The 24,046-nt window shown below is 40.7% G+C and overlaps 1 protein-coding gene across 1 annotated transcript; it reads right to left on the bottom strand.

Annotated features, from left to right (window-relative positions):
• Window positions 1-1,223: 1,223 nt before the first annotated feature.
• Window positions 1,224-8,010, bottom strand: MRLN (myoregulin). The gene is made up of 3 exons (XM_086382447.1): window positions 7,982-8,010; window positions 3,849-3,959; window positions 1,224-1,454 (listed from the first exon to the last, which is right to left on the bottom strand). The coding sequence occupies exon 3, from the start codon at window positions 1,432-1,434 to the stop codon at window positions 1,294-1,296; it is 141 nt and encodes a 46-aa protein (XP_086238573.1). The 5' UTR covers window positions 1,435-1,454; window positions 3,849-3,959; window positions 7,982-8,010; the 3' UTR covers window positions 1,224-1,293.
• Window positions 8,011-24,046: the final 16,036 nt, after the last annotated feature.

The following is a 24,046-nucleotide window of genomic DNA, read 5'->3' as shown; positions in this document are numbered from 1 at the left end:
GAGAACTCCATTTTTCAAAGACTTAAAGAGCAGAATTCAACAGTTATAGTTTAATACTGTCAGGAAACGAGGGAGTCAAAAAAACAGAGGAAGAGAACACATTGTTCAGTTGGATATGAGGAAAGGGTAAACTTAATCTGTTTTTGATAGAAGATTCTTAAATGTGGAATAAGAAAATAAATCAGGACAATACTAAAATATACCCACAGGGTCTTGAATAAAACATTACTGTCAAAAAAGTTGAACTGTATTTTAATTGCACTTGTTTCATTATTATTACCTTTGGGGGCAGCATGATATGATGGATTGTGAAGGCACAAGGCCTGGGTCTGCCACTCCCTAGGGATGGTCTCCAGCTAGCATAATTCTCCCAGTATTCGGCGTGCTCATCTGTGAAATGGACAACACACCCTTGCCTCCTAGGATTACTGGGAGTCGTATGTTAAATGACATACTGTGAGCATTTAGTTCCAAACAGAAAATCAACGCAGGTTGCATTCTGTATTCTCTTCTTTCTTATAAGTTCTGTTTTCCTAAAAGAATCTCTTTTTAAGCATTTCTATTCCTAACTTAAAGATTTGTTTGTTGGTAGAAACATAAAACTGTGGGGGATTAAGAAAAACAATCTACCTACACACAGATGAAATGTATATATAAGAAAATGAGAATAAACTATTAGCATATCATATGGAGAGATTATCTTATGCTAAGTTTGGTGTGTTAAAAAATAGAATCACATAATAAACAACAAGGTCCTATTGTATAGGAGAGAAAACTATATTCAATATCCTGTGATAATCCATAATGGAACAGAATATGAAAAAGAATGTTATATATGTACAACTTAAACATTTTGCTGTACAGTAGAAATTAATTCAACACTGTAAATCAACTACACTTCACAAAATAAATTTTAAAAACAAAGTAAAAATTTAAAAATAGAACCATATAAAATTTCACATAGGCATGCATCCGTAATAAAAAAAATCACTCATAATTGTACACATTGTAGTCAATCTATTAACTGTATCAATCAATCATGGTAAAAATTAAGAAGTTTTATGACAGTAGTATAGATTTTTGAAAAAAAATTCCATTTCAATTTATGTGAATGTTTTATAAACCATAAAGTTCTAAATAACATACAATGTTGTTTTTATTGCAATGTCTTATTAGCTTCTAGAATAACTGGAAATGTCATCAAATTAAAATCACTCAACGTATTAAATTATAAAATTTTATTCACTGGAGTTCAATATGAAATTCACAAGTAAAGTAAAGGAAATCAGTTTTCTAAGAAGTTATAACAACATATATAATAGACAGGAAGTCAACAAAGATTACAAACAAAATTTTTAGAAGTCTTCCCACAATTTCATCTTCTAGACTTGTGGGGGTAGTAGTAGAAATTAATATCCAATTTTTACACGTCATATCCAAAATGCTTCTGCTTCCTAAGAAGTAAAATAAAGAGAAAATATCCTTAAATAAACACATTTGTAATCCTGATTTTTTAAACTCAATCTAATAATTTGCACAGTAAAGAAACAGTGATCAAGACATGTCTTTCAGTCAGGACTTTGTACATTTTAGTAACCAATCAATGAACTAAAATATTTTTCTCCTTAATGAATTAACGAACTTTTATCCACTAATTCTGACCATCTTAAGTCATAATCATTGAATTTTCTATTTGTCTGTCTATTTTTTGGCTGAGCTGTGAAGCCTGTGGGATCCAAGAGGGGATCAAATCTGGGCTGCAGCAGTGAATGCATAGAGTCCTAACCACAGGACCACTAGGGAATTCTCTTGTCTTTCTTTCTTTAAAAAAAATAAGCAAAATTTTTTTTAAAAGCTTAAGAACTATCAGAATTACCACTCTCTTCCCAATGTTATAAATTATCAGTGTATTTTTGAAGTCTTTTCTGCAAAGTCACTTATAACCATTTTTATGGAATCAGTGAAATTGCCACTTTTCTAACCTATAGCCAGTATTACCAGGAAATAAGAATTTGAAGTCATGCAAAAAGGCAGGTGATAAAATTTTTAAAAATTAAACAACAAAAGGTTTATTTCATTTCCTTGATCTTTCCTCAAAATCCTCTTTCTTATATTTTCAGTTCAGTTCAGTTCAGTCGCTCATTTGTGTCCAACTCTTTGTGACCCCATGAATTGCAGCACTCCAGGCCTCCCTGTCCATCACCAATTCCCGGAGTTCACTCAGACTCACGTCCATTGAGTCAGTGATGCCATCCAGCCATCTCATCCTCTGTCATCCCCTTCTCCTCCTGCCCCCAATCCCTCCCAGCATCAGAGTCTTTTCCAATGAGTCAACTCTTCGCATGAGGTGGCCAAAGTAATGGAGTTTCAGCTTTAGCATCATTCCTTCAAAAAAACACCCAGGACTGATCTCCTTTAGAATGGACTGGTTATTTTGGTCACTTATTAAGACATTAAATATTTTCATTTCCACCACACTTCTGTGTTCAGATGGTAAAGAATCCCTTCGCAATGCAGGAGACCTGGATTTGATCCCTGGGTCAGGAAAATTCCCTGGAGGAGGGAATGGCTACATACTCCAGTATTCTTGCCTGGAGAATCCCATGGACAGAGGAGCCTGGCAGGCTACAGTCCATGAGGTTGCAAAGAGCTGGATACTGCTGAGCAACTAACATTTACTTTCTGTGTTAATCAGTTTTTTAAAAATATCTGGAATTTTTTAAGTATTATGGAATTGCAAAAGGTATTAATTTGTAGTCTGTTGAGCACACTGTTAGAATGTTTTACTGAATGCCTGTCAGGTAGGGAATTTAGAACCATTTCCAACTCCTTTTTCCAGGAATGTAAGTTCAAATGAGTTAAGTAATTTTCAAAGCCTTGTATCCAAGTCCCTTATATACACTCAACTTAAAATGAGCATCAATACTTTTAAAAAGTGGCAAGATTGGGGTGGGAAAATATTTTCTGCTATTTTTTGCTCAAGCCCAAAAAGGCAGGTAGAGTTTTAGGAGAGAACATGAAAGAGAAACAGGGAGATAGATGCTGCTGCTGCTGCTAAGTCGCTTCAGTCGAGAACACTAGAGTGGGTTGCCATTTCCTTCTCCAATGCATGAAAGTGAAAAGTGAAAATGAAGTCACTCAGTCATGTCCGACTCTTAGCAACCCCATGGACTGGAGCCTACCAGGCTCCTCCATCCATGGGATTTTCCAGGCAAGAGTACTGGAGTGGGGTGCCATTGCCTTCTCCAGGGAGATAAATGAGATGTATACAAATACCTTCTCCCTCTTTTGATTGATACCTTCTCCCTCTTGATTTATCTCTGTGATAACTAACCCCTCCCTAAAGGAGGGGATGATTTGCCCCAAATTTGGCAGCAATCATTGGCAAGTGGTGATGGTGGTGGTGGTGGTTTGTGACCACAGAGAGCCCGTCAGGATCCTCTGTCCATGGCATTTCCCAGGCAAGAATACTACAGAGGATTGCCATTTCTCCAGGGGATCTTCCCAACAGGGATGGAACCAGCATCTCCTGCATTGCAGGTGGATTCTTTACTGCTGAGCCACCAGGGAAGCCCACATTGGCAAAGTAAACACCTAGAATTTCCCTTAAGTCCAACAATTCCTTGTTCCATGTTTGGGAAACAAGGGGTAAGAATAACACATGAATTTGCAAAGTGATATTCCTTGCCTCGTATTTTCTCCACCTCCAGCTTGTGTTTCTTCAGTCTGTACTCCGAGGGGTACCTTCAATTTTATCCAATTACAGTAAGAGAGAAACAGAATAGGAAGCAAGGGAAAGACCAGATGAGTGATGGGGATTGAAGAGTGCACAGAAACCCACTTCTCACCTGATTTAATCCAGGTAACGGTAGATAATGCTGCTCCTCGGTTTTCTCTCCAGCTGCTCTTCCTGGGACAAAGTGCATTCAGAACAGGTGGTCTCTTAGCAAGCTTGGTTCCTGTGTCAAAGCACATTAAAAGCCTTTACTGAACGGTGATGTAGTCTGTGAAGTGGACAGTCAGGGAGCCTGCGTGGAAAAACTCTCAAAGAAGTTGAGAAAAGGTCATACGTAAATTTTAGTGGATTACAGAAACTATAGCCAAAAACTACACCTTTCACAGAAAAGTCAAACAGAATTCTAGAATTTTCCTGACAGGGCAAACATTTACCACTCTTTTAATCACACTAGGACCACAGCCTTGTCTAACTCAATGAAACTAAGCCATGCCCCTGGGGCAACCCAAGATGGGCGGGTCATGGTGGAGAGATCTGACAGAAGGTGGTCCACTGGAGAAGGGAATGGCAAACCACTTCAGTGTTCTTGCCTTGAGAACCCCATGAACAGTATGAAAAGGCAAAATGATAGGATACTGAAAGAGAAACTCCCCAGGTCAGTAGGTGCCCAATATGCTACTGGAGATCAGTGGAGAAATAACTCCAGAAAGAATGAAGGGATGGAGCCAAAGCAAAAAGAATACCCAGCTGTGGATGTGACTGGTGATAGAAGCAAGGTCCGATGCTGTAAAGAGCAATATTGCATAGGAACCTGGAATGTCAGGTCCATGAATCAAGGCAAATTGGAAGTGGTCAAACAAGAGATGGCACGAGTGAATGTCAACATTCTAGGAATCAGTGAACTAAAATGGACTGGAATGGGTGAATTTAACTCAGATGACCATTATATCTACTACTGCGGGCAGGAATCCCTCAGAAGAAATGGAGTGGCCATCATAGTCAACAAAAGAGTCCAAAATGCAGTACTTGGATGCAGTCTCAAAAACGACAGAATGATCTCTGTTCGTCTCCAAGGCAAACCATTCAATATCACAGTAATCCAAGTCTATGCCCCAACCAGTAATGCTGAAGAAGCCAAAGTTGAACGGTTCTATGAAGATCTACAAGACCTTTTAGAACTAACACCCAAAAAAGATGTCCTTTTCATTATAGGGGACTAGAATGCAAAAGTAGGAAGTCAAGAAATACCTGGAGTAACAGGCAAATTTGGCCTTGGAATACAGAATGAAGCAGGGCAAAGACTAATAGAGTTTTGCAAAGAAAATGCACTGGTCATAACAAACACCTTCTTCCAACAACACAAGAGAAGACTCTATACATGGACATCACCAGATGGTCAACACCGAAATCAGATTGATTATATTCTTTGCAGCCAAAGATGAAGAAGCTCTATACAGTCAGCAAAAACAACACCGGGAGCTGACTGTGGCTCAGACCATGAAAACCTTATTGCAAAATTCAGACTTAAATTGAAGAAAGTAGGGAAAACCACTAGACCATTCAGGTATGACCTAAATCAAATCCCTTATGATTATACAGTGGAAGTGAGAAATAGATTTAAGGGCCTAGATCTGATAGATAGAGTGCCTGATGAACTATGGAATGAGGTCCATGACATCGTACAGGAGCATCCCCATGGAAAAGAAATGCAAAAAAGCAAAATGGCTGTCTGGGGAGGCCTTACAAATAGCTGTGAAAAGAAGAGAAGCGAAAAGCAAAGGAGAAAATGAAAGATATAAACATCTGAGTGCAGAGTTCCAAAGAATAGCAAGAAGAGATAAGAAAGCCTTCTTCAGCGATCAATGCAAAGAAATAGAGGAAAACAACAGAATGGGAAAGACTAGAGATCTCTTCAAGAAAATTAGAGATACCAAGGGAACATTTTATGCAAAGATGGGCTCAATAAAAGACAGAAATGGTATGGACCTAACAGAAGCACAAGATATTAAGAAGAGATGGCAACAATACACAGAAGAACTGTATAAAAAAGATCTTCACGACCCAGATAATCACGATGGTGACGTCCTGGAATGTGAAGTCAAGTGGGCCTTAGAAAGCATCACTACGAACAAAGCTAGTGGAGGTGATGGAATTCCTGTTGAGCTCTTTCAAATCCTGAAAGATGATGCTGTGAAAGTGCTGCACTCAATATGCCAGCAAATTTGGAAAACTCAGCAGTGGCCACAGGACTGGAAAAGGTCAGTTTTCATTCCAATCCCAAAGAAAGGCAATGCCAAAGATTGCTCAAACGACCGCACAGTTGCACTCATCTCACACGCTAGTAAAGTAATGCTCAAAATTCTCCAAGCCAGGCTTCAGCAATAGGTGAACCGTGAACTTCCTGATGTTCAAGCTGGTTTTAGAAAAGGCAGAGGAACCAGAGATCAAATTGCCAACATCTGCTGGATCATGGAAAAAGCAAGAGAGTTCCAGAAAAACATCTACTTCTGCTTTATTGACTATGCCAAAGCCTTTGACTGTGTGGATCACTATAAACTGTGGAAAATTCTGAAAGAGATGGGAATACCAGAACACCTGATCTGCCTCTTGAGAAATCTGTATGCAGGTCAGGAAGCAACAGTTAAAACTGGACATGAAACAACAGACTGGTTCCAAACAGGAAAAGGAGTACGTCAAGGCTGTATATTGTCACCCTGTTTATTTAACTTATATGCAGAGTACATTATGTGAAACGCTGGACTGGAAGAAACACAAGCTGGAATCAAGATTGCCGAGAGAAATATCAATCACCTCAGATATGCAGATGACACCACCCTTATGGCAGAAAGGAAAGAGGAACTAAAAAGCCTCTTGATGAAAGTAAAAGTGGAGAGTGAAAAAGTTGGCTTAAAGCTCAACATTCAGAAAACGAAGATCATGGCATCCGGTCCCATCACTTCATGGGAAATAGATGAGGAAACAGTGGAAACAGTGTCAGATTTTATTTTGAGGGGCTCCAAAATCACTGCAGATGGTGACTGCAGCCATGAAATTAAAAGACGCTTACTCCTTGGAAGGAAAGTTATGACCAACCTAGATGGCATATTCAAAAGCAGAGACACTACTTTGCCAACAAAGGTTCATCTAGTCAAAGCTATGGTTTTTCCTGTGGTCATGTATGGATGTGAAAATTGGACTGTGAAGAAGGCTGAGTGCCGAAGAATTGATGCTTTTGAACTGTGGTGTTGGAGAAGACTCTTGAGAGTCCCTTGGACTGCAAGGAGATCCAACCAGTCCATTCTGAAGGAGATCAGCCCTGGGATTTCTTTGGAAGGATTGATGCTAAAGCTGAAACTCCAGTACTTTGGGCACCTCATGCGAAGAGTTGACTCATTGAAAAAGACTCTGATGCTGGGAGGGATTGCGGGCAAGAGGAGAAGGGGACGACAGAGGATGAGATGTCTGGATGGCATCACTGACTCGATGGACATGAGTCTGAGTAAACTCCGGGAGTTGGTGATGGACAGGGAGGCCTGGCGTGCTACAATTCATGGGGTCGCAAAGAGTCGGACACGACTGAGCGACTGATCTGATCTGATCTAAAACAATAGCTCTCAGGGGGTGGGGGGAAGAGAAGAGATGTTGTTTAAGGGTTACATATGTGCCACTGATAGACAAATAAGTTCCAGAGCGGTAATATACAGTACAGTGAGCATAGTCGTAAAAGTGTATTATATACATTAAACTTGCTAAGAGACTAGGTATTAATTGCTTTCAGCACAGAAGAAATGACAATCATGTGACATGAAGAGGTGTTAGCTAGCACTACCATGGCAGTCATATTACAATATAAACATATCAAACCAGTATACTGTACACCTTAAACTTACACAATGTTTGTGTCATATATAACTTAAATTTTGAAAGTTCCTAAAATTATTTTTTAAATATATCTTTCATTATCTTCCATAGTACAACAAACAAAATTTCTTTCTGCATAAGAGGCAATACTTCATGAGATTTTATATCTGCTATAAATTTTATAAGTTTTAAGATTTTGTGTCACTTTTACAAACAAATTAGAAAGTGGAGGAGTGAATTTATTTGCAAAGACCAGGCTGTAAAATTCAGACACAACTGAAAAATTATTTATCCAAGAAAATGATGATTATTACAACTATGAAATAATAGAAACGTTACTTAGAAAATCATGTTGAAATATTTAAGTATGATGAAAACCAATACCTGAGGACCAGTCATTACAATCCTGGGTATATACCTGAAATACAAGCATAGATATTCACACCAGGACACACATTCAAACTTTATTTGTAATATACTGAAGCAACTTAGCAAAAGCAGCAGCAGCAACTTAAAAACAAACCAAATGCTTATTAGTAGATAGATAAATCCATATAATGGAATATTATACAATAATGAAAATTAAGTTACAGCTACATGAAAAAAATAGTGGTGAATTTTACAAACATAATATTGAGTTTTTAAAAGGAAGATACAAAAGAAAACACATGGTAAATACATTTATATAAAGTAGGAAAACAATTAAAGCTGTATGACTTAGGGGTACGTAATATGGGTAGCAATGGTGTAGGTGATTAATTGATCAAGTGAAGCAAAGGACTGACTATCATAAAATCAGGATGGTGGTGGTGTTAATGGAAGGGGTGGAGAGCTTCCAGAAGTATTTCCTTTCTTTCTTTTAAATTTGGCCCTGCCACGCGCCATGCAAGGATCTGAGTTCTCCCTGCAGCGGAAGCACTGCGTCTGAGTCTTCATCACTGGACCACGGGGGAAATCTCTTTTATTTTTATAATTTTCACTTTCTGTCCTTAGTGGTGGTTATGTTGATAATTAGTTTTTAATTACTTCCTAAACTTTTGAACTATGGTGCTGGAGAAGACTCTTGCAAGTCCCTTGGACTGCAAGGAGATCCAACCACTCCATCCTAAAGGAGACCAGTCCTGGGTATTCACTGGAAGGACTGATGCTGAGGCTGAAACTCCAATACTTTGGCCACCTCATGCAAAGAGTTGACTATTGGAAAAGACCCTGATGCTGGGAGGGATTGGGGGCAGGAGGAGAAGGGGACGACAGAGGATGAGATGGCTGGATGGCATCACTGACTCGATGGACATGAGTCTGAGTCAATTCTGGGAGTTTGTGACGGACAGGGAGGCCTGGGGTGCTGCGATTCATGGGGTCGAAAGGAGTTGAACAGGACTGAGCGACTGAACTGAACTGAAACTGCACATAGAAATTTTATAGGCCTTTTTCTAGGTATGTACACAATTGAAATATTCTTTTAAAAAGCCAGAGAATTCTCTACAAATGTCAATAATGGCTATAGTTGTCAAGTTTGGGTGAAGGACTATATGTGATTTTTTCCCCTTTGTTTCTTTCACTTCTCACATTTTCATTTAAAGGATGTCACTTATGAAACTTCAGAACACTAAAGAAAATAGTCTTCTAACTCCCTGTCCTCTTTCTTGTCCATCTATTTAAAAGTAATGATTCTATCTCTGTCAAACAAATCATTTTAACAAATATGAACTCGGGAAAATTAAATGTATCAGTGAGAGATGTGAATGAAAATATGTAACCTACACTTAATCCAATAAATTATGCATTTTCATTAAAATGTTTCACTGACCCATTTCATTTTTCTTGAGTTTATATTAAATCTCTTTGGCTAAAGAACATGTTCTTGCTTCATTGCAAAATGCTCATGAAAAACAGGAATGTGGGTGGTTCCTGTTTGGGTCTTCTCCTTAATGTTAGATCTGTTTCTAGAACTAAATCAGCGGAAGCACTCGAATCTGTACCGCCACAAGTTTACTAGCACACTCAGACCTTACTGAGGATTAACTGACGCCTGATTTACATTTTGCCTGATTAGTCCTTGCTATGCTAGAAGCTTGGTAACCATGTGTTTTTTCTCTTAGGAACATTCTTTTGGAGGAATGGCTATTTCACAGCAGCATTTTCAGAAAAAAAGATGATTTGTAGTGTTTTTTAGTGGCTAAAACATGCACTGAATAAACACATTTCAAAAATAAGTTGATTAATTTTAAACAAGTTAGCACGCTTCTTAATGTGTAATAGAATGTATTGAGTGGAACGATCTTATTTTGAATACAACATTTAAAAATCCTAGCTGAAATAACATTAACTCCAATTTCTGATATAAGACATCCAGGTTATTTGGGGCCTAACATATTTCATGTTGAAATTTCAGATGCCTGCAAATAATTGCCCCTATGTTTTGAATGTCTCTCTATACCTTTCTTTTCCCTATTTCCAAAAGGCAATGAGAAACAATTTATTTTGTAGAAATTAATTTCTAGAAAGTTATATTGAAAGTAGTATGAATAATCTCTTATCTAGTTTTCAAAACCTGTCTTTATTATATTCTCTTTTGACTCCACCAAGAGTCCAAATAATCTAACCCAAATTAATCTGTTTATTGAATGGTTGAACAGTGGTGTCCCACGAAGAAAGTTAGACAAATGTCTAGTAGTAGTCACTTTTGGTCTCTGGGGGTTGAATTTCATTGCATTCTCTGTTTTTTACCCTGCCATCAGCTTGTAGGCACTAGCCTTTCAAATCTCTAGAATCCTGTAGATTGTAGAGACTCCTGGGACCCCAAGAAAAGTGCACTGTTGCAATTCATGGGGTCACAAAGAGTTGGACATGACTGAGCGACTGAACTGAACTGAACTTGGTCCCCTAGGAAAATCAAAACATGCAAATGAATCAGTAAAACCCCCTCTATTACATAAAATTATTACTTGTCCAAAGACTTCACACATTTCTCAATCTCTCCCAACCTCTACTATTTCTACTTATTAGGCGTGGAGTCTCGGTCAAGACAAAGAAGAGAACATACTTTGCAAAGTCTGTTTTTCAATCAGAAGAAAAACACTTTTCATTGGATTCAAGATTATAGTCTTAAACACATGAGTCACATTTCAAAAATATTTTCTGTTTTGATAAGAATTTGCTAATCCTACTTGTTTCCATCAATATCTAATGGTCAAGATAACATTCATAGACGTTCCCTAGAGACACAAATAGAAAAATGAGACACAATTGAAATCTGTCCACTCTTGCTTAACAAGTCACTTAAAGTGGCTCAGACAGTAAGGAATCTGCCTGCAATGCAGGAGACCTGGGTTCAATCCCTGGATTGAGACGATCCCCTGGAGAAGGAAACGGCTAGCCACTCCAGGATTCTTACCTGGAGAATCCCATGGACAGAGGAGCCTGGCAGGCTCCAGTCCATAGGGTCACGAAGAGTTGGATAGGACTGAGCAACTACCTGTTTCACTTTTACGTTTAAGTATAATAATAGCCATTTATCATGGGTCTAGTATGTGCCCAGTTGTGATTAGGCCCTACTGGGACATGGAGAACTGCCCAAGGTTCGAAGCTAGAGCCTTGACGCTAGTAACCTAGAGCTTTAGCCCCCAGATGCCACTCTGTTTCAACTGCATGGATTTATTAATGTTTTCAAATGAAATGGACCGAAATGGAAATATCCACATGTAATTACCAACAGCCATTCTTTCTCTTTAGTCCTGACTCCTTTCTGTATATGTGAACTGCTGGGTGAACAAAGGGATGGATAGTCTTGCAGTTACCCCTCTGGGCCTGATAACCCTGAATTTGCTGGAATACTTTTACAACAGCCAGTTTTATTCACATCAAAACCATCTTCTCTTTATAAATGGATCTTTCACAGGCCACTACTACAAGCTTACTATCTAACAACCTGATTAGCTGAAAGTTCAGGTTTTTTTAATCTGTTTTTTATGAGCTTTTACTCTCTGCAATTTTATTCTCTCCTATTATTCGTTTTGTTATCGACCCACTGATCATCTTATGACTGACAAGTTTGTCCCCTTGATCTTTTTTTTTTTTTTCGGCTGTGCCAGCGGCTTGTGGTATCTTAGTTTCTCAATCAGGGATTGAACCCATGTCCCCTGCAGTGGAAGCAAGAAATCTTAACCACTGGCCCACCAGGGAATTTCTCCTCTTGATCTTATTAATATTAGCTGGATGGAGAAATAACAAGAATGCTTCCAGGACTTGGTAGTTGAGAGATGGGTCAGGAATAAGATTGGTGGTATTTGACTTGGATCTGCCACTTACCATGAGACCCTGGGCAAGTCATGTTAACTCTCTGTGTCTCTGTTTGTTAGCACTTCTATAAAATGGGGATGACAATAACTGTGTGTGTGCGTGTGTGTGTGTGTATGTGCACGCTCAGTTGTGTCTGACTCTTTGTGACCCCATGGACTGTATCCCACAACGCTCCTCTGTCCATGGAATTTTCCAGGCAAGAATACTGGAGTGAGTTGCCATTTCCTACTCCAAAGGAATCTTCCTGAACCAGGGATCGAACCCGAGTTTCTTGTGTTTCCTACGTTGGGAGGCGATCCTTTACTACTGTGCCACCTGGGAAGCCCAATAAGGACAGTAGCCACTCCTTAGGGCAGTGTGAGGATTAAATGAGATAATACTTGTGCCTAGGGAGTAAACACTTAATAGGCAAGGGTAACTATGATTATCAGTTATACGCTACCATATCACCTCCTAGATGGTACCCCTTGAATGAATCAGTTTTCTCAGTTTCTCTTTAGGTATCCAAACATGCAAAACTGTCACACACCTACTCATCCTTTGAAGCCCAACATATCTCCTCTGTGATCCTTCCTGATGTCCTCTGGCAGCATTTAGTGTCCACTTATCTGGAATGTATTGAAACTCACCATAGTGTATTATGGTTATTTGCATGCAGCCCCCATGGGCAGCTGCTGTCTTCCTAGAAAGTGGGGATGGACTTACCCATCCTGAATCCCACTGCATCATGGTATCTGATGTTAATCATTTTTAACAATATTGATTTAATAATTGCACATCAAGCAGAAGCTTTCTTGGAAGACTGAAAGTTCATTTTGCTCAAAAGACAACTACAACAAGAAAAACACATATAGTAAGTCTACTTTTACCACCAAAATTTCAAAAATAAAATCCCAAAGTTGGGTGGTTTCAATTTTGTCTCCAGAAAATGTCTCTCTCCCACAAAATTTATGTTTAACAAAATTTATCTTTTAGAAACCTGAGAAATCTTATAGGAATCATACCTTGTTGATGTTTTTCTTTTTTTTTTTTTTTGGCCTGTAATTATGAGACCTGGTCAAATGTTGGAAGAGAACAAAACTTTTGTACCAGCCTACAGGGTTTCACGATGGAACTGTCCTGTTGGGATAGTTACTATTTCTTCAGCATAATGGTGATTTGTCTCTTTAAGATTCTAGAAACAGATGACAGCCTGGTAGGATAGGAGACATCAACTCCTTAATTTTGAGTCATTCAGAAGTTAACTAAAAAATCAGGCATATTCAATAGTTACAAGGATTTTGTGCATTCTGTAAGTTTCCAAAACAGAGTTCAAGGTGCATTTTCTGAATTAATTATGTGAAGAATTACATGAAGAAGAGAATTTAACAGATATCTGAGAAATTAACTCATCAATAATATGAGCATTGTACAGGGAAAGCTTGAATGAGAATAATTATAAATGGCATATGGTTTTACACCGAGGTGATTATGAGCATGATTGTTAAACCTAGTTTCTTGATTAAAATATGATTTCAAGGAGACCTTTCTCTAGCTAAGAAAAACAACTGTAGTGAAAAAATCTCAACTATGACAGAAATGTTAGCACTGGCAAAGAAATTAGAGATTTCTTCCAGCTTCTCATTTGACAAGCGAGGCCCAGAGAAGTACAGTAACTTGTCTGAGGTTACATGGTTACTTTTCTTCTGAGCTGCCATATTAATTGCCTCAGCAAGTTTTGGATACATTTATGATAAATTGGATTCTGCATTTCACCAGACTTGGCTATTTGAAGCTATTCTACCTTCAACACCTCCCAGCTGCTTTGATTCAGGCCAAGGGAAGGCCAATGTCCAGGATAAAATAAGCCACAAGGAGAACTTGGAAACTTGGGAGGTAAGACTTGCCAGAATTGACAAAGTGGACTTTGCTTGGAGACAGAAACACATGCTCTGTTGAGCGTTGGGGGTCAGGAAGGTTGTGGAGCCGGATGGAACTGGTTTGAGATCCTGGTTCTGGCTGGTATTAGCACAATAGCCATTGACCAGACATTTAACCTCACCTGCTATCTCATCTGGAGATAGACATAACCAGTCTTGCATGGGATTGAAAGGATTTTATTGATAACTATAGTTAAGAAGGGCCTGCACATATTCTGATTTTAATCTCATAAAGCCACATGAGGTGAGTGCTAATGCTTCTATTTCCTTAGTTGGAAAGACTGATGACCAGAGACCTCAGGGAGCTATCTGAGATCACACTCCAGGGGATGACCAGGGATTTGAATGGAGGTCAGTTTGGCTTCAAAGCCTTAGCCACTGCAGCATCTCAGTGGTAGTCAAAAGAAAAAGGTGAGTTAAGAGCCCAGCATGTTGCCTGGCAACAGATAAAAGAATGGTTGATATGATGAAGCTTGAGAGTCAAAAAGGTGGACACTTCCTGCAGTCCGACAATGATGGAGGGAGGTGGGGGACTCAGATGGACTTAAGAGATGGCAAGCCCCAGGAAGCCGGGACAGATGCGCAGAGATGTGGGCCAGAGGGCACTGTCTGGCCTGGCAGAGCTAGATGAGGGTCCACATGACTCCTAGGAGTGCAGAGAGGGTCCTAGACCTCTGTGGAATCCCTCTGTTCTCCTCCTCTTCGACTGTAGTTCTCAAGCTTTCTCTCCATGTCAATATCTGTCCAATCTGGGCTTTCCCAAGCCATATATGACCATTAATTAATTAATTAATTAATTGTTTTGACCATGTGCACAGCATGTGGCAGGGCTTCCCAGGTAGCTCAGTGGTAAATAATCTGCCTCCCAGTGCAGGAGATGCAGGAGCCTCAGGGTCAAGAAGATCCCCTGGAGTAGGAAATGGCACCCCACTCTAGTATTCTTGCCTGGGAAATCCCATGGACAGAGGAGCCTGGTGGGCTACAGTCCAAGGGGTTGCAGAGTCAGACACGACTGAGTGAGCACACAGGAACACACAGCATGTGGGATCTCAGTTCCCTGACCAGGGAAGGACCTTCCCTGCGTTGGAAGTGAGGAGCCTTAACCCCTGGAGCACCAGAGAAGTCCCTTGCCTCCCACATCTTGAGTAAATATTCCAGCCCTAAAATGAACAGTTTTTCTACCTATGAACAAACATCTCCTCTTAATCATCCAGTACCGAGATTCCTGAAAGCTGAAATTTTCCGAGACCCTGTTCCTAAACCAAATAGGAGATTGCATTGCCCCTAAGAAGACATAAATTACTCAGTTACAGGCACTTAACATTAAGAAAGATTCTGGAACCAAAACAATCAAAATGTTTTCAACCTTCTCCCTGCCAAGTTCCCCAACCCTTGCCAGGAATCACAGCTGTAGCGCAGTCTTACGAGGCCAAACTGTCCAGAGTTGTGGCGAGGACCAGCCCTACAAAGCTTCCTTGCAGAACCCCACAGGGCAGTGCCACATGACACCTTCCATGGTGTGATGAAGCAGGAGTGGAGCTGAGGCCGGGTGCTTATTTGTTGGCTTTGGGGGTTTTATCTGCAGAGCTCTCATATCGAAACAAGTGTCCTCCTAAGTTTGGCGAGTGGAGGGGAGGTCTCTGGACCTGTTTGACTTCTTAAAAGCATTCAGGAAAACCTTTTAAACTACTTTCTTGGCCTGCAACACACACTCCTTTGCCTAAATTCACTGCTAGCAGTTTTGTCTTTTTAATCTAATACTTGATTTCTGAAGCCAGCTAAGTGTTATTTGCAGTCAAGTTAAGCTGAGAAGGCAGATGGCCAGGTTGGAGTAACAGAATTTCAGGTTCAATGAAAGACTGTAACCTCTCCTAAGGCCAAATTAAATTTCTAGCATTTAGCACAGGGCTGGGGCTTCCCTGATAGCTCAGTTGGTAAAGAATCCAGCTGCAATGCAGAAGACATTGGTTCTGTTCCTGGATTGGGAAGATCTGCTGGAGAAGGGACAGGCTACCCACTCCAGTATTCTTGGGCTTCCCTTGTGGCTCAGCTGGTAAAGAATCTGCCTGCAATGAGGGAGACCTGGGTTCGAGCCCTGGGTTGGGAAGATCCCTGGAGAAGGAAAAGGCTACCCACACCAGTATTCTGGCCTAGAGAATTCTATGAACTGTATAGTCCATGGAGTTGCAAAGAGTTGGACACGACTGAGCAGCTTTCACTTTCACTTTGGAACAAAACCGGTACTCCAAAAAAAAACAAAAAACAAAAAAACTGGGGTGGGGAGGTTGAGATTCGGCTTCATGGTGAGTTTTTCTGTGCCTCCCAAGCTTGTTGCTTAGAAGGTAAACCCAGGGAGGAACACTGAAAAGCAATGAGCTGTTTTCTAAGAATGCACAGCTCTCCAAGGTAAGGTCTGATGATAATACCCATCCTCAGTGAATAAGTTTTGGAAATGATGGCCCTGTGGGATGCCGGCCCACTGTTCGTAGTTCTCATGTACCATGGATCAAGGCCATTCTGACTTACATCAGTTGCTCATGAAATGACTTCTCTCTCCTACCTTATTCTGAGTTTACTGACCCTTTGCTAATCTAGCATTGTGTCTTCACATAGTGGGAATTAAATAAACATTTGCAGAATGAAAGCTTGCAGTGGAAAACAAAAATCTCATCCTGTCTCCTGAGCATACAGGGTAACACTTTGGGAAGTAGGTTTTGTCTGAAACAACCCTCCTTTCTGTCTCATCCAGACACAGAATTGGAGCTAGGAAGTGGGGTAACCAGATCTTTCAGAATGACAGAAGCATGGAACCAAAAGAAAAAATTCAGAATGCTGATTATAGAAGAGCAGAAAAGTTTATTAAAACAATAGCTTGTGCTTTGAAATTGTTTTGAAAGTTTCCCCAGCATCGTTGATCTTGTAGTTGTTTAGTCATTAAGTCATGTCCAACTCTTTGCAACCCCATGGACTGCGGCATGCCAGGCTTCCTCATCCTTCACTATCTCTTGTAGTTTAGCCATAGCCTAATGTCCCGAACTGCTTACCATATGGCATCCTCCAATGGCCCCATCCTCAGCATTCCCATGGCTGATACGATCCTAAGGATGAAGTTATTAAAAGCACCGAAAGCCAATTATTGTCCCTACAGTTTAAACTTTCCCATCAAAGACCACGTTGGAGGTTCTAGGTTAAGAAGATTCAAGAAAAAATTCAAATGAGGGACTTCATCAATAATGTTTCCATACTCGGCCACTTAGAAACATGGTGAGTAAAACCCACCACCTTATCAAAGAGGTTATAACTCTCATCTCATAAACAAGGAAACTGAGGCTCAGAGAGGGTGACTACGTGCTTAAGGTCGCACAGCCTGTTGAGCCAGGCCTCAGTACCAAGCCAGCATCTGCCTCCTTCCAGTTCCCGTGATGCCTCTCTTATTTAGCAGCCTGATGCACGTGTTCAAGAGGACTGAACATACGTAACCGAAGCAGAAACTCTCTTAGTCTGTAATCCTGAGGAGGGACTGGAGTGTCAGCTTTCATCTTTTCTGAGAGGGCTGGGCGAGGCCCCAGCTTCAGGGTCCTCCTTTTCTAGACTGAAAACACAGTGACCTACTTTTCAGGACTCTCAGAAACAACCATTATTTCAAAAGAAAAAAAAAAAAAGGCTTCAAGGACAAAGCCTTTGGTAAACACTCAAGAAGGCAATAAATTCAAGCAACATGACAGACACCCTCTCTCTGCAGCAAATCTCAAACACGGGGAAATGACAGACAAGACCCAAGTGTCCAGTCCAATATTCCCCTGCAGACACTTTCCATATGTGAAACTTCTCTTTGAAATCACTGACATCCTCTCTTTGGGGAGGGGACACAGAAAGACAGAAATGCTGTTAATAATCATAATTAATATAAAATAATTATTAATAAATATTAATATCTGGCATGACCACAACGCTGGGTCAAGCTTTGAGATCATATTAATCCCTTGCTTCTCCTTCTGCCTTTATTAATCCAGAAGGAAATGGAGGGGATAGAATTCTAATTCATATTAGATCATATAACCAGCCTTACAAAAACTGGAGAGACATTGAAAGATAAGGAGAGAAAATAGTCTTCCAGAGTCTTTGAGCTTCCTGTATTCCCCTACCAGAACCAAGCAAGACTTCTGCTAAACTTTCCTCTTGTCAACATTTTAAAAGGCCACTTAAAAAAAAAAACTTACTGTTCAGGGGTTCGATAAGCGAAGTCCAAAGTCAAGGAGATGATCTCTTTCTTTTGTGAAAAACACCATCTGCTCCTAGGTGGCTCTGGAGACTTGCTGGGCTGTTATTAATAACTGGCTTAGCGCTTTGCTGAGAAACATGAGCCAGGCTGTCATGGGAGGAGGCGAGTGGGGAGGAACAGACAGACACAGGTGGGATAAATGATGACAAAAATACCCTTAGGCCCACAGAGGAGTGCAAATAACCCATGAGTAGGGGTGGGCCCCTCCACAATCAGTACTCATGTCAAAGGTGCTAAAAGTTCAATATCAACTAACCACTCTCTACTATCTTACTCTCTTGGAAAATGTCATGACTCAAGCAACATCAAGCTTTCCTTTGTTCTTCTGAGCAATTCTTTTCCATGTATATTAATATTTGAATATCTTCTCAAACTACAAATTTTTGCTTTGTTTATGTTGAATTTCCTCTTTTTCAAATACATAAACAGATGGATTTTCAAATGCACATTATCAATATGTTAAGGTTTGTTTTCTTGTGAGCGTGTCAGTCTCTCTCCCACAAATAATCCCAAAACCTTTCCTGGCAAAGTGCATGTATGTGTGTTGGGGGAGGGGTGCATTGTGACAGCATCATAATAAAGGGAAACCTGTAGAATTCAAGTTCAAAGAATAGAAATAGTCATGACCTGGCTACTGGTTTACAGCGGGTCTTCCCTTTTGAAAAACTATCAACTATTTCCAAAAAAATCTAAGTCTATGCTTCCCTTGGATTTTTTTGGAAATAGTTGATAGTTTTTCAAAAGGGAAGACCCGCTGTAAACCAGTAGCCAGGTCATGATTATTTCTATTCTTTGAACTTGAATTCTACAGGTTTCCCTTTATTATGATGAGTCTATGCCTCCTTCGGAGAAGGCAATGGCAACCCACTCCAGTACTCTTGCCTGGAAAATCCCATGGACAGAGGAGCCTGGTAGGCTGCAGTCCATGGGGTCGCTAGGAGTCGGACACGACTAAGCGATTCACTTTCACTTTTCACTTTCATGCATTGGAGAAGGAAATGGCAACCCACTCCAGTGTTCTTGCCTGGAGAGTCTCAGGGACGGGGGAGCCTGGTGGGCTGCTGTCTATGGGCTCGCACGGAGTCGGACACGACTGGAGCAACTTGGCAGCAGCATGCCTCCTTTCCCCTAACCACTGACACCAAATTGTTCAGACCAAGAACTACCTGTCTTCTAACTTACATGATCTAACTTACATTAAACACTGGTTCTGCATCTGTCTGAAGTGTTAAAAGAAAGCTGAGGATCACACAAAAGTTATTAGATTATACAAAGATACAGAATTGAAGGGAACAAACGCTCATCAAATGTCCAATTTGTAAGGATCCAGCTGCCACCCTGGTTCAGGCCTAGTAACTATTCTATTTTTCAAACTCAACTGGGGCGTCTCTTCTCCAGCTAGGCTCTTGACATTTGACCCACCTTCAACCTGAATCAGCATAATTCAGAACAACCCTTCCTTAATCATCCTCCCCCAGCCCAAAAGCTGACCATGAACATGGACATTCCCTGATCAATGGTCCAGCCATCACCTCGTTCACCCCATAGGCAACATCCAGCTCCTTCCAGTCTTGTTTACTCTCCTTTGGGGAAAAAATGGAAGCAGTGACAGACTTTATTCTCTTGGGGTCCAAAATCACTATGGATGGTGACTGCAGCCATGAAATTAAAAAACATTTGTTCCTTGGAGGAAAAGCTATGATAAACCTAGACAGTGTATTAAAAAGCAGAGACATCATTTTGCTGACAAGGGTATATATAGTGAGAGCTATGGCTTTTCCAGTAGTCATGTCCAGATGTGAGAGTTGAACCATAAAGAAGGCTGAGCATTGAAGAATTGATGCTTTTGAATTGTGGTGCTGGAGAAGACTCTTGAGAGTTCCTTGGACAGCAAGGAGATCAAACCAGTCAATCTTAAAGGAAATCAACCTTGAATATTCATTGGAAGGACTGATGATGCTGAAGCTGAAGCTCCAATACTTTGGCCACCTGAGGTGAAGAGCGGAATCATTGGAAAAGATTCTGATGCTGGGAAAGACTGAGGGCATGAGGAGAAGGGGGCAGTAGAGGATGAGAGAGATAGATAGCATGGAGATGAATTTGAGCAAACTCTGGGAGACAGTGAAGGACAGAGAAGCCTGACGTGCTGCAGTCCATGGGGTCGTGGGGTCGGACACGACTTACTGACTGAACAACAAACAACAAAATTTTTTTAAAAAGCCATTTTTCACCTGACCTTTGAGATGCTTGCAATCTTGTTCAACGTGTTATTTTGCAGTTGGCCCCTTCCCCATATTATAAGTCTTTTCTCTTTTTTGAGTATTTTTTTAAGTTGTGGTAAAAGGCACATATCGTAAACATTAGCACCCTAAACATTTTTAAGTGTGTGGTTTGGTCATGTTAAGTACGCTCACTTTATTGTGCTACAGATCTCCAGAACTTTTTCATCTTGCAGAACTGAAACTCTCCTCCGCATTAGAGAGCCACTGTCCACTGCCTGCCTTTCCTCCAACCTCTGGCAAACACTTACAATAGTCCTTTCAAATACTCCCCCTTACCTAAATCTGGATTTGTCTCGGACAGTTTGCTGGTGCCATGTCTCAGACTGAATGGCAGCCCTCCCGTGGACCAGGCCATCTTCACCTAGGTTTTCACATTGGCTTCTCTGAGCCTCTGTGTCCTAGGGATCTGGGATCTTCATTCAGGCTTTGGACGGCCGTCTCACATGACATGCTGAGTTACAGTGATTCTTCCAGGCAAGGTGACTTTCCTCTGGCTCTTCTGCGAGGCCCCTCCTATTTCTCTTTGGTTCCTCTTCTGAGATTTTTCCAGGAAGTTCCTTCAGCTCCTCAACTGAGGATTGAATGAAGGAGGATTCTTTGCATTGGGACAGTGTGAGAAGCATTAGAGCAGTAACATGAGGGGGATGATCTTTCCTGTCTTCTTTAAGGTCTTTATGTCTGATGTGATTATCTAATCCCATGGGTTACTAACTGGATGAGTTTCCTAGGGCTGTCCTAACAAAATGTCATAAACTGTGTGGCTTTGAACAACAAATTTGTTGTCTCAGAGTTCTGGAGGCTAGAATCTGAAATTGAGGTGTCAGCAGGGCCATCCTCCTTCTGTAGATTCTAGTGAAGTGAAGTTGCTCAGTCGTGTCCGACTCTCTGTGACCCCATGGACTATAGCCTACTAGGTTCCTCCATCCATGGGATTTTCCAGCCAGGAATACTGGAGTGGGTTGCCATTTCCTTCTCCAGGAGATCTTCCTAACCCAGAGATTGAACCCGGGTCTCCTGCATTGTAGGCAGATGCTTTACCATCTGAGCCACCAGGGACGATGGTTCTAAGGGATGGTTTGCAGGTTCTAAGGGAAGATTTTTTCTTATCTGGTCCTGGAGCTTGGTGACTGCCTGTAGTCCTTGGCATGACCCGATTTATGCAAATGATCTATATACATCATTTCTTCTTTTTTTAAATTTCCCTGTAAACCACCTCAAATAACTATTTTTTAAAAATAATCTAATTAATTAATGTATTTATTTTTGGCTGTGCTGGGTCTCCGTTGCTGTGCAGGCTTTTCTCTAGTTGTGCAGAGGGGGAGCTACTCTCTGGTTGCAGTGCAGGGACTTCTCCCTGTGGTGGCTTCTCCTGTCGCATAGCACAGGTTCTAGGGCACACAGGCTTCAGTCGTTGCAGCACGTGGGCTCAGCAGCTGAGGCTCCCCGGCTTTACAGCACAGGCTCAGTAGTTGTGGCACACGGGTTTAGCTCTTCGTGGCATGTGGGATCATCCCAGACCAGGGATCAAACCTGTGTCTCCTGCATTGGCAGGCAGATTATTTACCACTGAGCCACCAGGGAAACCCTACCTCATTTCTAATAAGATAAAATACTGAAATATTAACAACCAAGCATAATTTTAAGACTTTATATATTTTGATCTGTTAGTGGATGTGTTTTCTTCTGCCACATCAAGAAGCTGTACTGTAAAGATGTATGTGGCCATAAAAAGTTGTGAGATGTACATTCATAAGCTTTGCTATAAAACAGTGTGTGACAATTCACAATTATCCACTTCTCAGTTATTTCTGTGGAACAGAAGTTGCTGGGGTTAAAAGTTATGATCATTATCTGTGAATGAGTCTCTGGGAGAAATAACTGCATAGGAAAATAAATTTGTATGCAAGGTATTCAGGATGTGTTTTTGTTAAGGGAAAGAAGAGTAGCTTTGTCCTAAAGTAAGATGATTGGTTGTTTGAGAGTGAGGAGCAGGGATGCAGAGGACAAAATCTGCATGGATATAGAAAGTTGTAGAAGGCTCACAAAAAGGGAACTGTATTTGTCATGGTCAACATTTGTCAAGGGTTGGTGATGGTTTAGTCACTAAGTCGTGTCCGACTCTTCCCAACCCAGGAATTGAACCCAGGTCTCCTGCATTGCAGGCAGATTCTTTATCAACCGAGCTATGAGGGAAGCCTCCTTTGTAAGAGGGTTAATGGGCTTATTATAAGATTGCCTTTAAAAGATCACTAGTATCAAATATTATACTGGTGAAAAACTGAAATTCTATTTTCTCGTTGCCAAATGACAAAATTTTCTTGGATTACTGATCTGCTTCTTAAGAGATTAGAAAAGTGTTCTCAGTCTGCCTAAAAGGCAAAGGATTCTATGTCTTACCGGAATACTTTCCTGTGCCTTACGCTGACTTTACCACGTCCTTGATGACTTAAAGGAACAAAGTTTTCTCACTTTGGGAAGAGCTAAAGTTCTTTACAATCATGTGATCTTCTATTTTAAAAAAATATTTGTCACTTTCATTTCAAATTGATTTTATTTTGTTTTACATGGCCAGAAACAACCACATTTCCTCATCAATTGCACTGTTTTTGTAACAAACTTTTAAAAATTGATGTATAGATGATTTATGTCCTTTTTTTTTTTTTTTTACAGTTTCTTCCTAGCTGTGTATCTCAGCCCCAAAACAAACAACAAACAAAACATTGTTGTATGTTAGGTATAAAAGCTGTTAAGAGAGTAAATTCTAAGAGTACTCATCACAAAAAAATACTTTTTTTTCTATTGCTTTATATATATAAATATATGATATTATATATATATATGATGATGGATGGTCACTAAACTCATTGGGGCAACCATCTCATGATATGTGTAAGTCAAATCATTATGCTGTACACTTTAAATTTAATATAGTGCTGTATGTCAATTATATCTCAATAAAATGGGAAGAAAAAAAACACCCTTCATGTAACTTGGATGAGATTCATAGATACTCCCTCATTTACCTAGACACAAATTCCAGCCCCCCTTATTTGTCTATCAATGATTAGCTAAATTGTTTGAGCCCACTGACCATCAGGTGTACCTGGTGGCTCAAATGGTAAAGAATCTGCCTTCAATGCAGGAGACCCCAGTCCCTGGGTTGGGAAGATCCCCTGGAGAAGAGAATGGCTACCCACTCCAGTATTCTTGCCTGGAGAATTCCATGGACAGAGAAACCTGGCAGGCTACAGACCACAGGGTCATAAAGAATCTGACACAACTGAGCGACTAACACTACTAACCATTATGGACAAAACGCCTGCTGACATGGCCTGACCTAACTTTACTCTGGCTTCTTCCCTCCCCTGAGGAGCCTGAACCTTGACCCACTTTCAACCTGAGCCAGCATCAGAACACCGCACAGTCTTTCCTGACGAAACCTGTCGGCTGCTGCTGCTGCTAAGTCACTTGAGTCGTGTCCGACTCTGTGCGACCCCATAGACGGCAGCCCACCAGGCTCCCCCGTCCCTGGGATTCTCCAGGCAAGAACACTGGAGTGGGTTGCCATTTCCTTCTCCAATGCATGAAAGTGAAAAGTGAAAGGGAAGTTGCTCAGTCGTGCCTGACTCTTCGTGACCCCGTGGACTGCAGTCTACCAGGCTCC

The sequence above is a fragment of the Bos grunniens genome, chromosome 28 (assembly GCF_055505025.1).
Source record: "Bos grunniens cultivar Pamir isolate PY7600 chromosome 28, Bosgru_T2T1.0, whole genome shotgun sequence".
Lineage (NCBI taxonomy): Eukaryota > Metazoa > Chordata > Mammalia > Artiodactyla > Bovidae > Bos > Bos grunniens.
The sequence above is the reverse complement of the archived record's forward strand: the minus strand, read 5'-3'. Positions and strand labels throughout refer to the sequence as shown.

Coding starts and splice junctions, on each gene's coding strand:
- MRLN (XM_086382447.1), bottom strand. CDS start 1,434: ATGACGTGTAAAAATTGGATATTAATTTCTACTACTACCCCCACAAGT.